General features: G+C 39.9%; 1 protein-coding gene across 1 annotated transcript in view; it reads right to left on the reverse strand.

Moving 5' to 3' along the window:
• Dync2h1 (dynein cytoplasmic 2 heavy chain 1) overlaps positions 1 to 15018 on the reverse strand; it is a 228876-nt gene that overhangs the window by 133588 nt on the left and 80270 nt on the right. Inside the window, exons 51-55 of the mRNA XM_059267214.1 lie at positions 14874 to 14987; positions 13386 to 13528; positions 10624 to 10705; positions 7690 to 7844; positions 681 to 818 (exon numbers count right to left, since the gene is read on the reverse strand). Of these exons, the coding sequence (XP_059123197.1) occupies positions 681 to 818; positions 7690 to 7844; positions 10624 to 10705; positions 13386 to 13528; positions 14874 to 14987 (632 nt within the window). The remainder of the gene's footprint in view (positions 1 to 680; positions 819 to 7689; positions 7845 to 10623; positions 10706 to 13385; positions 13529 to 14873; positions 14988 to 15018) is intronic.

Genomic DNA, 15018 nt, shown 5'->3' on the forward strand with positions numbered 1-15018 from the left:
GAAAATCATGAGTTCACTTGCAAGCCTGCCTTACTCTGCAAATGTAAGACCAGGCTGAAAGGGCCTATTTCATAGATAACTAGGCAGTTAGCTCAAAGGAGCAATTCAGCTGCAGTGCACAGAGGGGATGAACAGCTCCACCGCCTCTGGTGCTGGAGGTAAAGAGACACACAGGCAAAACACGCAGAGGACAGGCAACAAGACACCCGAGCAGAGAGAGAACTCACAAAGTTCCCTTGGAATAAGCTCAACAGAAGAAGGGTGATGCTTAGGGAATATAATTAAAATTGAATATACTATCAAAGTCTAAATATGATTTTTAAAAGATATTTCATGAATCTTGAAAGTATTAAAAGGGGAAAAATGTCAAGGTCTGAAGGAGAGTAAGCTGAAGGATACTTATTTGGCAAGAAGAACATAGACACTGTCAGTTGCACACAGATCTACACTGATTTAATATAAGAATAGCTAATATATATGAGCAGGAGGCACCTGAAGGCTTGGCACCATCATTATGAACATAAGAAAAATGACACACATGTCCTCTAGAGCCAGTGTGAACCAGTATGAACGATCCCTTTTCATCTAAGTGAAACTCTTATTTTTACACTGATGGACAAGCAGCTGCAGATGCTTTCCACTTATTTATCTGCTGGCACCTGACCCTCCCCAAACACCACCTGCATGGACACGGTGATCTCCTGAAGGGCAGCATCAGCTTCATCCTGCTTTATTCGAAGCAATACGCTCTGCTCGCCGGCCTTTCTGTTCAGCTCATCCACAAGAGCTTTGGCTTCATTTAGTTTAGACACACCAGCCTAAATCAATACAACATTGATTGGAGATAAATATATATATAAAGGAATTCTATATACACACAGGAAAGCCATTCATGAAACAATCAAAGAAATGGAGAAGGGGACCATTTTCTTTTTCTTATTGCTAATTAGAATGTTTTATTAAGTGTCATATCCATTAAGGTGCAAGAAAATACTTGACAGAGATTTAAGGAAAAACACACTTTAAATTGGTGGTTCTCAACCTGTGGGTTGCAACCCCCTTGAAGGTCACATATCAGATATTTTCATTATGATTTATAACAGTAGCAAAATTACAGTTAAGAAGTAGCAACAAAATTTTATGGTTGGAGTTACCACATGAGGAACTGTATTAAGGGGTCAAAGTGTTAGGAAGGCTGAGAACCACTGCTTTAATTTAAGCATGACAGTGATGCTGAACAGAACACCACACTATTCAATAACCTAATTAGTGGGATGCATCTTCGTTCTTCACTGTATGTGACAAAAGGAAAAAGAAGATTCAGCGAACCTTGCAGTCTGTAACCATCTGAGTCTTTCTTACAGCAGGCTCAGCCTAGTTGACCTCACACACAGTGCTGGTGGGCATCATAAAGTACGCCCTGTTCTCTGAGTGGGCATTTGACCTGACATGGTCATATGGTCCCCTATCCTACTCCTCTATCACTAATGGAAGGAATGGTTATGGAAATAAATTCTTCTCTTCTGTTAAGTAAACTAGGTTTCTGACCCCTATCAGATGTAGAGACAGTCAAGGAGAAAGGAGAATTTAAACAATATTTACTGAGCACCTAAATGGAATATAGGTATCACACAGAATTTTATCACATTTATACACACACACACACACACACATACACACACACACACACACACTTACATATAACTGACTCAATAAAGGAACAATTCTGCAAATTTAAATAATTTACCCAAAGCACCATTAAGAATTAAGTCAGGAAGTCAACCATCCCCAAAATCATACTTAGTTACTGGCTTCACATCCTCTTAGTTCTCCACCATAGCTAAGACACTACTATGGAAGATACCACACACTTTGGTTACAGGATAGTGAGACATCAGTCTTGAACTGACTCTGTCCTGCTGGCTGGCTTTAATATTACAGGAAGGTGCTATGCAGTCTGCTTGGGGAGAAAAGACATCAATGATCTTATTCAGCACTGGACCCTAGATGCCACACAATTGACCTGTCAGGGGAGATGTACTCACTGGTGCAATAGAGCAGGACTGGATCTGAGGCCTACTCCATAGGATCAAATTCATAACAGGCACTGTAACCATAGTCAAACACATGGCTAAGGAAGTCATGGGGCCCAGGGGAGAGCCTAGTGATGTTGTATTCCTACCAAGGGTCATGTTGTCAAATTCCCTTCTTGTGTTTGTGGTGTAAAAAGGACCAAGGAAAAGCACCCTGATCCTGACTTGACCTTAAGACCAGGGCCAAGGAAAAACACCCTGACCCTGACTTGACCCCAAGACCATGGCTTGAAATCCCACCAATCCCTGAGTTTGCCCTAGAGTTATGCTGCAAAATCCAACCAATCCCTGAACTTACTCCAGAATCAGGCAACAAAAACACACCAATGCCAAGCCACGCTGCAAAAGCTCCATGCCCCACACAGCAAGAAGCCCTAGATAAGCTGTACTCTGCTCAGTTTGCTGCAGCCTCTCACCTTAGAAGCAACCACTCTCCAGGATTTTTCCTCCCCAGGAAATCTCTTGAGTGAAGTTTCCTGTGAGGTGTGACACTTTCACAGGAGCAGAGTCCAGTTGCAGCACAGCTTTAACACTTGCTGGGGAAACTTTCCCCTAGTGGAGTGAGCTGTAACACTTTTGCTGGGGAAACCCTCCCCTGTCAGAGCAGAGGTGTCACACTTGCCCTGGGGAAACCTTTCCCTGGAGCAGAGCTGAAACTCTTCTGCCAGAGCAGAGCTGCACCACTTACAGTGATTTTGTGCTATTCTCTGGCTCCCAACTGCCAGGATACCTTTCCATCCAAGCTCCAATGCTTACAGTGTTGGTGCCCATCCTGGTCAGAGAAGCTTCTTGTGGCACTAGGTAATGGTTAATGCAGATAATCATTACATTTCAAAGTGCAGAAAGAATGAAACTGTCAGTGTTCAGCCATAGGTGGATGGCTATAACAAGCCCCGCTCTAAGACTCAGAACACAAAGGAAAAGGGAGAAGAAAGAAAGAAAGGACCAGAGGCTGGGGAGGAGTGCCATGAAAAGCTCTCCTCCATAGATGACATTACTATTGCACATGTGAAATCAGAGCAGCTCTGGTTACCTGACCAAGATTTGTACAAAATAAACCCAGTCAAAAATTCCAGCATGGTAGGGGAGGGGACCCTAAAGAATTCATCTCCTTATTGAAGAGCTATTGGTAATTGATGGCTGCAGGCAGTCACTCTCTTTGAGAATGTGGACCTCTGGTATGTATATACAGACATGCACCAAATGAACTCAATGGGTTAATTAAGAAACCTTAAAGGAAAATTTACACAATTGGGTCTTAAGTTAGATCCTACTATATTATCCTACCAGAGAGAAGATAGAACTTTGGAAAAGAAAACACTTTTCTTTTAGAAAATAGAATACTCTTAGAAGCTGGCATTTTGGTGTGTGGATGGTAGGGTACTTACAGTGCTGTGGACTGAGCCCAATACCGTGCATAGGAGAGGCAAATGCTCTACCCCAGAAGCTAGCATTTTAAAACTACTAGTTTTATAAGTTGAAGCTGTAGTTAGAATAATACACAGAGAAAACTCTTCAGAATGTGAAGTTGCTGTGGAATATTATGTGAAGATACATCACTCGGATTGGTTTAATAAAAATCTGAATGGCCAGGCTAGAGAGATGGCTCAGAGGTTAAGAGTACTGGCTGCTCTTCCAGAGGTCCTGAGTTCAATTCCCAACAACCACATGGTGGTTCACAACCATCTGTAATGAGATCTGGAGTCCTCTTCTGGTGTTCAGGTACATGCAAGCAAGCAGAACACTGTATAAATAATAAATAAATAAATCTTTAAAAAAAAATCTGAATGGCCAACAGCTGGGCAGGATTTTCGGAGCTGAGAGAACGTTGGGAAGAAGAAGAGCACAGTCACCAGGAGTGGGTGGGGAAGCAGGTCATGTAGGAGATGAGGTAACAAGCCACGAGCCACGTGGCAGCACATAAATTAATAGAAATGGATTAATTTAAATTATAAGAGCTACTAAGAAACAAGCTTAAGCAATCAGCTGAGCTTTCATAATTAATAAGAAGTCTCCATATGGTCATTTGGGAGCTGGCTGGTGGAACAGAGAAAGACTCACTACAAATGGCATCCAATGTGGTAGCAAATATTTCCACATAGGACCTGAGAATGCTTTTAAAAAGTTCCAAACACACAAAAACAGAGCCAAACATAGCTTTCTAGTCCCACAGTCTCTCATGTGGGCTGCGGTACAGAGACAAGTCTCCAGGCCACTGCATGCAGACTTGAGCCACCAGTGTGCCATGAGCTAAGCTGTGCTACAGTTTAAGATTTTGCTCATGCAGACAGAAAAGATACAAATGTGCAGTAAAGCAGGTTCAAATGGAAAAAAAACCTCTAACCAGGTTACAGTGTGTTTAACAATGTGCAGAGGCTTAAGAAAAAAAGGATATAGACAGTCATAAAAATAAATAAATAAACAAACAAACAAACAAATAAATAAATATTTTAAAAATAAAGTCTTTAAAGAAAGAGCAAAGTAATTTTAAAAAGTAAGTCATATAGAGACGGGAAACACACAGGGAGTCTGGATCCTGTGTGGGGTCGTATTGACTTTAAATGTTTTGATTGCTGATGAGCAAACAATAGCTGCTGAGAGACACTGGATTATAAAAACTACTAAATTAAACCAATCTAAATATTTTTAAAATGTCTTAACTTCAAAAAGGAAGTAAAAAAAATGTTACATTGGGGAAGAGGTTATGCTTTTGTTTCCACAAAAATCGAAAGGCTGTGAATTCATTCAATGTTGATAGAGATCAGATTTGATCGGAGAAACTCCCTGAAATCCTGGCCACAGACATAAAGAAATAAACCAAAAAAAAAAAAAAAAAAAAAAAAAAAAAAAAAAAAAAACATAAAACATGTGAACTATATTCTACCTGCTCAAACATAAAACAAAAAATCATCTTTGGCTGGCTTTTATACAATGCAAGTCTATATTTGTGTTAATACAGATATGCATGTTGCCTTTGAAAGTTTATGTGCTTTCAGAGAAAGGAGACCAGATATCAATGAAAATGAGTTGCCCAGGTGATCCAGCCCCTCAGAGAGCCTCTGTTACAGTTTCTTCGTAGTTCTGCATCCAGAACAACTTCAAGGCTGCTGGCTGAGATGGTCCAGCCTCACAGACTATTTTAGCCAGGACTTGACCATTATCCTAATTTTCTCAGGGTCCCCCAAAGATTTCAACACCCCCAAACAACAGGAAGCATTCTAGAGAACACAACACCCATATTCCCTAGAGGTGAAGTGGGTGCTTTTTGGTCATTCAGTGGGTTATGGATGTTTGTCATCATTTAGGGAGGTTGGTTACAAATCGTTACTGATCATGGTCACAGAGAAAGCTAAACAAAAGAGATTAGATTCAGGGATCTCTTTTTTTTTTTTTTTTTTTTTTTTTTTTTTTTTTTTTTTTTTTAAAGATTTATTTATTTATTTTGTATACATGTATGACCAGAAGAGGGCACCAGATCTCATTACAGGTGGTTGTGAGCCACCATGTGGTTGCTAGGAGTTGAACTCAGGACCTCTGGAAGAGCAGTCAGTGCTCTTAACCTCTGAGCCATCTCTCCAGCCCAGGGATCTCTTTCTGAAGGGAAAAGGGGGAATATAATATAGAAATGATGACATAAAAGGGTGGATTATTGAGTCTACTTTTGAACAACCACTAGTCTCAAATATTTTACATTGATATGAATTTTGGTATATTGATACAAATTTAAGGTTCTTTTTATTATACTGTATTATATGTTTCTATTTCTCGTTTAAGGTATTTTACCTACATAGCTCATTTATACATGTAATATAAAGTTCTAGTCCTTGAAAACTATTTAGGATAATAAAGAAATACAGGTTGGTAGTTAATCATCTATAACAATCAAACTTATAGTCATGTTAGGCATATTTTCAATGTCAATCAGAGACATATTTTAAATATATAGATGGTCTTTAAATACTACAGAGACCTACAGAATATGGTAATTTTAGTGTTTTAATAACATAGGGTTTTTCATGACAGTGAGGCATGTCTGCTCCGGGTAGCACCAATTTACTTCATAAAAGGCTGATGGGCATTGAAGAACCTCCATATGGAGCTTGCTTTCTTTATGGCAAAAGCTAGCCATGTGGGCAAGAAACTGCCCTTGCCTTAACTGCTGACAGTATATTGTCCAAACTGGACAAGCAGTACACAAAAGAAAGTAAACTTTACCAAGACAGGTAGGAGAGTCCTTCAAAACTTCCTGCTTCACAGAAAAGTCTGTCAGATATTCTAGACCCATAAGCTGAAGCTGGATGTCCCAATGTTACAGAGGAACCCTGGAGTGACTGTTCAGGAAGCCAGCTGTCTCTATTGCTTTGGAAGTGGTTTGCACTGCACTTCTTGTGTCCTCGGGTAATATTATATCCTTCTGGAGTCCTTGATGGAGTTGAGGACTAGACAGTTATAGTGTGCCTTAGTTATGATAGAAGGTAAATTAAGTACAGAGCTTTGGGCTCATCAAGATAGAATAAATAATGGAATATTTTCTCCAAATATGCCAAATACAAATGGATTGGACATTTTAAATGTAATTCTTACCCGATAATTGTTCTTATTACTTATAGTTTTATTATGTTAGAGTTAAAACCTTTCTTTTTTATTGAGACAAAAAGGGGAATGTTGCGAAATATTCCTTTACACTGTGTGAAGACATGTCACTCAAACTGGTTTAATAAAAAGCTGAATGGCCAACAGCTAGGTAGGATGTTCAGAGCAGAGACGATGGTGGGAAGAAGGGCAGAGTTGCCAGGACAGGTAGAGGAAGCAGGTCATGTAGGAGACGAGCTAACAAGCCATGACCCACGTGGCTGCACATAAATTAATTGAAATGGGTCAATTTAAGTTATAAGAGCTAATTAGAAACAAGCCTAAGCTAAAGCTGAGCTTCCATAATTAGTAAGAAGTCTCCGTGTGTACATTATTTAGGAGCTGGCTGGCCAGGCAGAGACTCGCTACAGAAGTGGTATGAGTAAGAACATTATTTTATAAATAATTTTGACCAAAAATATCAGTTTGCTTTTAAAACATAATTTGTTTCACAATGTCAAATATTAACCTTTCCAATAATATTTACAAAATCACTGTTTACATTTCCTTTGTTTTCTTTCTTTTTTTCTGGTCTCCTGAGAAAAGATTTACTAATTATCCCAGGCTAGCTCAAACTCCCAATCCTCCTGCTCCAGCCTCACAAGTACTTTGATTACCAGCATGGATCATGCCCAGGTAAATAATGACTTGTTAATTTCTAAAATGTTTCATGTAAAACAAAACCTCAGGGGCAGCACTACACCTGTCAAAAACATTAAATGTTATCCCTTTAAGGTCAAATAACTACTAATGAAGAAAAACGTCTTACTACAATCTAATGGGAAACACTGTAGGGAAGTATAATTGTTTCTGGAGGGTTTATTATACATTATTTACCTATACTAAATATATGCCACATGCAACATAGAATTGTGATCTGCATTATCATTCCCTATAAGCAGTAACTCAAGATATAATAATTAAAAACAAAAAATGAAATATTTAAAGATTACCAATACTATACCTGTAAATGACTTTGTCTCTTCAGTAATTCCTGTTTCTTGCTGCTGCTGATGGCCGAGTACACATGCAGAAAGGTCATGTACCTGCTTGGGGTGGCTCCATATGCTTTACAAGACTCATGGATTAGTAAGAATGATTTTAGAAAGTCAGGATCAACTAGAAAAAGATAGTTAGTAAAAGTTATTTATAAGCATGATATGTTAAAAATTACATAAAATAATCTTGCCTATATTTCAGATACCCCACTCTATGTAGTTACAAACACAAGACCTTTCTTAAAAAAATAAAATCATCCATAGCTCCTATGCTCCTTAGGACCTGAGCTCTATGGTTATAGTGGTCTCTATCTTTCCACTGTTATTTATTTCCCCCACACAGTACTATTGCTGTAAAAAGAATCTACTGGTTATTATAACATTATAAATTAATTAGAACTATATTATGAATATAATCAAAAAGTCAACACAGTAAGAGCTACTTGAAATAGAAAAGAGATTCTAAAATTTACTCATTTGATAGAGAAGGGGAGAATACTTTAAAACTCAGAAAAAGTAAGTTCAAACTTAATTCAATGCATCTGTGATCAAGGATACACTTCCTTCTCAGTGACCATCTGCATTCCCTTCTACAGTGAATGAAGCCAACTTCTAATTACTTCTTAAGCCAGAAGCCAGTGAGACACCTTTGACTCATCCTTTCTTGTATATCACAACCATCACACATTCAAGCCTCATGGCACTATTTCCCAATACCCTCCAAGTCCATTCTTTTCTGTCACCTTACCTCTTTCTTGGTTCAGGCCTTGTCTATCCCATATCACAGAAGTGCACTTCTAAAGTGGTCTAGTTACCTGCCATTTCCCCAAAGTAACCACTTCACAATAACTAGAGAAAAAGTAAGGGTGGGGTGGAGGTGGGGAGACAGACCTAGAAATCCTAGTGTAAAAGGAAATCCTAATCATATTGTTACCAAGATCTCCTAAGAGCTCCAGGTCACTCACGAAGTAGACTGCAAACCCAGTACAGTATGCTAACCTATTAATTCTAACTCCACCCATCCTTTCCTCTTCAATGAAACTGATCTTTCCACCATTTCTTCACAGTTCCAAAGCAGTGACTGTGCTGCTCTTCCATGCTGTCTTCAGACCACACACTCTGACCAGGACGTCTTCCCAGATGGCTGTTTAGAGTGCTTCTACTTCTTGGCATACTTGCCATACAAGAACTACACTCTTCAATATGGTGATATTTTATTTGTACTGAAATGTGACTTTATTTGTATGTTAATAAATAAAGTTCCCTGGGGGGTCAGAGCTAATAGCAAGCCATAGCAGAAGTCTGGCAGTGGTAGCACACGCCCTTAATCCCGATCACATGTCAGGTAGATCTCTGTGTGTTCAAGGATACAGCCAACATGAAGACACATGCCTTTAATCTCAATACCAACCATAGAAGACCTGGAGGTCTGTATAGATGGGCAGTGATGAGGTCATGTGGTTGGGTTTACAACCAATGAAAGGCAGAATAGAAAGTCTATAAAAAGACAAACACACAGGAAGTAGGTCTCTTGCCGAGAAGGACAGCAGCGGCACTGAAGAGTAAGGTTTTTAGCTCTTAGCTATTGCTCTGACCTCTTGGGCTTTCATCTCTGCATTGGCTCTGTGTTTCTTATTTAACAAGACAGTTACATCTACACTTCAACACACTTTAGATGAACTTCTACCACCCCTTTGCTTCTACATCAGAATTTAATGTCTATGTACAGCATGATTCTTGTTTTCACCAGGCTATTAGCTCCTTCAGTAAATAGCCCTTTATCTAGCATAAAACAAGCTTAATTAAACATTTCATGACTAGATCCTTGTGTTAAATAAATATGACTCTAGTGTAAAAAAATTGCTTATCCAAAATTAATGTGGACTAATATTACAATTGACAAACTATACCATCTTTACTCACAAAATATCACAAAACTTTTCTGGACTAAAATGAAGTTATATGATGTATCTACTGATGAGAGTCAAAATAATATAATCAGGACTTCCACTGACTAGGTCAGAAAATAATTTTGTTTGTGAAAGGGTAGGAAATGAGGCTATAGGAGTTTATGTACAAGTTCATGTGTGGGGTACACATGTACATGAAAGGGCACATGCACATGGAGGCCCAAGACCAACCTCAAGAACTGTCTTGGTCACTAGGCCAGGCTTCCTAAGTAGCAAGTGCTGGGATCCTCCTGCCTCTGCCTTCCTAGCAGGGGGTTACAAGCAAGTGCCACATCAGCATTTATGTGGTTCCTAAGTCAAACTCATGCATACATGCAAGCAGTTTACTGAAACATCTCCCCAGCCCCCAGGAAAAAATCATTTTTTTAATTTCTGACATATACATACTCTTTTGGCTCCTATATGACACAAATTTAATTTAAAAATGAAGAGAGCTTCAAATTTTAATATGCACAAAAAATGTTACTGTTAACAATTCACTGTTGTGGAATATCCCTTTATACTGGGTGAAGATGTGTTACTGTGATTAAAGAGCTGAATGGTCAATAGCTAGGCAGGAGGAGGTTAGGTGGGACTTCTGGGGACAGAAAGGGCCTGAAGAAGAAGAAAGGCAAGGTTGCCAGCCAGATGTAGAAAAAGCAACATGAGCAGTAAGGAGAGATGAGTTAACGAGCCATATGACAGCACGTAGATTAAAATAAATGGGTTCCTTTTAAGTTGTAAGAGCTACTGGGACAAGCCTAAGCTAAGATCAAGCTTTCATAATCAATATAAGTCTCTTTGTCATTATTTGCGAGCTGGCAGTACAGAGAAAGACATGCTATACTTCACATTGTTTAATATAATCATCTTCCGTGTGAATCTCTAATGTGAGAAAAGGTAGTACCTCATAAATTCAAAAAATATAAATAAATTACCCCAAAATACTACCTGAATTTTTTTTCTTTTCTTCTTTTCTTTTTTTGTCATGTTTTTCTTCACCATCTGTTTCACTGAATAACATTTCTGGTATCTAGAATGCAGAACATTTCTTTACCACTCAATGAAATGTACCCCAAAATATATCCCTTAACTAATGCTGAACTACCTTTCATTGATTTATGACAAAGCAGTAAAGTCTCTAAGAGGATTTAAGTTAACATTTGTGGGATACAGTGTGTTTGAGAGAGCACTTGTGAGGGAAGCAGGTGCAAACATCTGTGTGTCTAGAGCCCAGAGGGCAACCCCAAGTGTCATTCTCAACAATGCTACCCACCTCTATGGAGACAGGCTTCTCACCACGCTGGAGCTCACCCATCAGGCTAGCTGCCTGCCTGAGGACCCGCCTGTCTCTACTTCCCAGAGCTCAGATTATAAGCATGCAAAACCATGCCAAACTTTTTACTTGGCTTCGGGGAGATCCAAACTTGGTCCTCACAGTTGTCCCCATCCTTTCGTGGTAAGCCTTTACCTTTGGGTTTCTCACCCTTCTACCAAGACACTTGCTTTCCAGGCTGACTCTCGCTCAACACCAACCTCCTTTCAGCCTCTGCTCCAGTCCAGTCCCTAGGGACTCAACCACCTTCTCATTGTCACTCCTCTTTTTCAAACTGTAAGTTTCCTCTTTATCAGCTTAAATTCCTTGGTGAAACAATTTTATTGTGCAAGTGTCCTCAACTCCCCTCCTGCCACTTGTTTCATCACACTCAAGTAGCAAAACCATCCTTCATCTCCAGTAATAACATCACTTCAGAATTCAGGGAGAAAATACAGCAGCACACCCAGGACTTCATAGCTGCTCGTTTTCTATTCACACAGGCTAAAACATCGTGCCTGCCTCGATCTGTTTAAAACTTTGTCTGTAACGTAACATCACACTACTCTGAAATGTACCAGGCATGATATGTATTTCTATTATATAAAAATAAGCAAGCGATTGGGAGTATGAATATTATTCAATGTACAATGTCTAAGGTTACTACTGATTCAGACAAAGTAAAGTAAGTGGACTGTAGTTACAACGGTGCTATGAACTCACACATTAAAATCAATTTGGGTTGCCTACCCTTCCGCTTTGCCCCCCCAACCCAACCCTCCTCTGTATTTGCTCAGAAAGGGGCAGGCCTCCTATGGGCATCAGCAAAGCATGGCACATCAAGCTGCCATAGGACTGAGCACCTCCGCCTGTATTAAGGTTGGAACAAGCAATCCAGCATGAGGAACAGGTTCCCAAGAGCTCGTCAAGGCACCAGGGACAGACAGCACCTGCTCCTGCTATGGTATCGCTTCGTATGCTGTGAATGTGTTGCTCTGATTTGATTGATAAATAAAACGCTGATTGGCCAGTATGGTATAGGTGGGACAAAGAGAGAGGAAAGGGCTGGGAAGAGGAAGGCAACATGTAACAGGCACACAGGTAAAGCCATGGAACACGTGGCAACATATAGATTAACAGAAATGGGCTGAGTTTAAGTGTAAGAGCTAGTCAGTGGTAGGCCTGAGCTAATGGCCAAGCAATTTTAAATAATATTAGCCTGTGTGTGTTTATTTGGGTCTGAGTGGCTGCAGGACTGGTGGGTGAGAGAGATTTGTCTTGACCAAGGGCCAGGCAGGACTGGAGAAAACTCCAACTACATGCTCTCATTTCCAGGAGTCACACAAACAGACCAAGCAACACAACTGTCTCATATATGCAGAGGGCCCAAGTCAGTCCCATGCAGGCTCCCTAGTTGTTGGTTTAGACTCTGTGAGTTCCCATGAGCCAGGCTAGCCATTTCTGTGGGTTTTCCTGCAATGTCCCTGCCCCTGCTTCCCAGGCTCCCATAATCCCTCCTCCGTCTCCTCAGCAGGACTCCCTGAGCTCTGCCCAATGTTTGGCCATGGGTGTCTGAATCTACCTTCATCAGTCACTGGATGAAGGCTCTAAAATGACAACCGGGGTAGTCACCAGTCCAATCACAGGGATGGCCAGTTCAGGTTATGCATCTACCGCTGCCAGGAGTCTTAGCTGGGGCCATCCTTGTAGATTTATGGGAGTTTCCCTTGCATCAGGCTTCTACCCGACCCCCAAAAACCCCCATTTCCAGTAATCCCTCTCAGCACTCTCCCCCTCCACCCACTCCAACCTTCAAGTTCCCATGCTCACAAGCCCCTAATCCATCCAGCAGATCTCTTCTATCCAGCCCCTCAAACATGCTTTTTAAAAGTACTTAAATTTGCCGGGCAGTGGTGGCGCATGCCTTTAATCCCAGCACTCGGGAGGCAGAGCCAGGCGGATCTCTGTGAGTTCGAGGCCAGCCTAGACTACCAAGTGAGTCCCAAGAAAGGCGCAAAGCTACACAGAGAAATCCTGTCTCGAAAAAAAAAAAAAAAAAAAAAGTACTTAAATTTTTAAATTTTCACTTTGTAAAATTCTTACTGTGCATTTTTTTTTTTAATTCTAGGCTAGCACCTGTTAGGCTAATAAATCCAAGGCATAAAATTTAAAAAGATAACTATCTCTTTATTCCATTAAAATTTCTATACTCAACTAAAAGCTTCCATCTAAAATTCTATATTCAACTAAACTATCATTGGAATAGAAAGAAAACAGAGACGCTTTCAGATACAGTAGAAATGCCTAGCACCTCAGTTAAGCTAATGTTCAAACCAGCACCAAAGACAAACTGTGAAAAGTAACACCAGGTAGAACAAGCTTCCAGGTCAGAACACACCTTCTTCATGCTGCTGTCGGACCAGCCCTCCATCCACAGCACCTGGCATTTCTTATGCAAAGCCGGATTACTCTCACAGTTTATTATGAAGTTCATATTTGCAGAATCCATAATCAAGACAACATGCAAGTTTTGCTGAATTCCTGAAAAATTCAGAAGAAACTATAATCACAGACAATTACAACAACTATAAATCAAAAAACTTTTATATATAGACTGGTTTATGATAAACATTTTATTTTGTAAATGAAACAGTAGGAGCTGCTTACGGGAAAGAGCAAACTACAAAGTAATATTAAGGCAAGAATTTTACACTGGTTAAAAAAAACTCCTTGTTTCTTCAAGAAGTGGCCCCTGGTAGACTTCCTAAGATCCAGTATCTGGCCCCACACCCGTAGAAACAAGGACAGCACTGATTGGACTCAGTGGGTTACGAAAAGACAGCATCAGGTTGGGAGTGGGGTGTGGTAGAGGAGCCTAGGAGTTAGATGGGGAGCAAAAAGTTGCTATCATCAAGACACATGGTATAAGTGTATCAAGTTCTCAAAGAATGAATAAAAAATATCTGCATACATGCAGTTTTGTCACAGATGCTAAGAAAAAGATTCATAAAGATATCATATAAAAATGGCTGGTTGCTGTGATTTATGCTTTTAAAAATTTCTATTTTATTTCCACAGTGCACAAGAAAGTGCTTCTGTATAAAGGGCTATCTTATTTAAGACAAGATCTACTACTATAGTTAGTATAATATGATTAAATGAAAATGTAGACAGCAAGGTTGGTATTTCAAAAATATCAGTGCAATTCCAACATTGCCTTCTTATAAAATTTCCTAAGATATTGTTATTACAGGCTTCTTCTGTGCTACTTTCTAAAATCTGCAGGAAAAAAATAACAGAAAAGGTGTTAATTATCAAAGAACCCTAAATTTAAGATACCTTTGCAATCTAGTGAAAAATTAAGGCAAATTAAATTGTGGAGAGCCTAGGAAGTCCTGAGTGAATGTTACTGCTTAACAAGTACACGACCATGCCAAGGACCAATGTCTCAGGCCCATGAGAAATTGCCAAAGCCTTATCCCCTACCTGGGTCAGGCTTAGAGTGATGGCAAAATCTTTCTCAGGTCTAAGTGCAAATATTGACTGTGTACAAAAGAATGAATGTTTACAAATGATTGAGCAATATGTGCAAAATTAGTAACTGCACCTCCTACCTAGGCTAGCTAAATCTACCTCCTGTGCTGTACATGATACTCACACTGAGGCACTGGGAGATTGTACAATGGGTACTACTCCACTAGAGCAAGCCTGGCCTACCTTCCCCAATTTCTCTGTGCAGTTATTTGTCCTTTACTATGTTTACTGTTTTCTTCATTCCCTCCCTACCTCTAACCAGGCCAAGGTGCCAAGCTGTACAGAACACCCTATTAAATTTATTTCACTCCAACCAGAATGTAAACTTAGTGATGAACTCTCTGCCTCTTACTGTATGTGAAGTAATTGAAGACTGGTCCAAAGAAACCATCCTGGGAAGCTTGATCTTTCAAAGGCGACAGCAAAGGCTCTAGCTCTTCCAGCGTGTACAGTCCAGGGACCTCACCTGTGGAAGAATATCATATTTCTTTTTTACT

This window comes from Peromyscus eremicus, chromosome 7, assembly GCF_949786415.1.
Source record: "Peromyscus eremicus chromosome 7, PerEre_H2_v1, whole genome shotgun sequence".
Lineage (NCBI taxonomy): Eukaryota > Metazoa > Chordata > Mammalia > Rodentia > Cricetidae > Peromyscus > Peromyscus eremicus.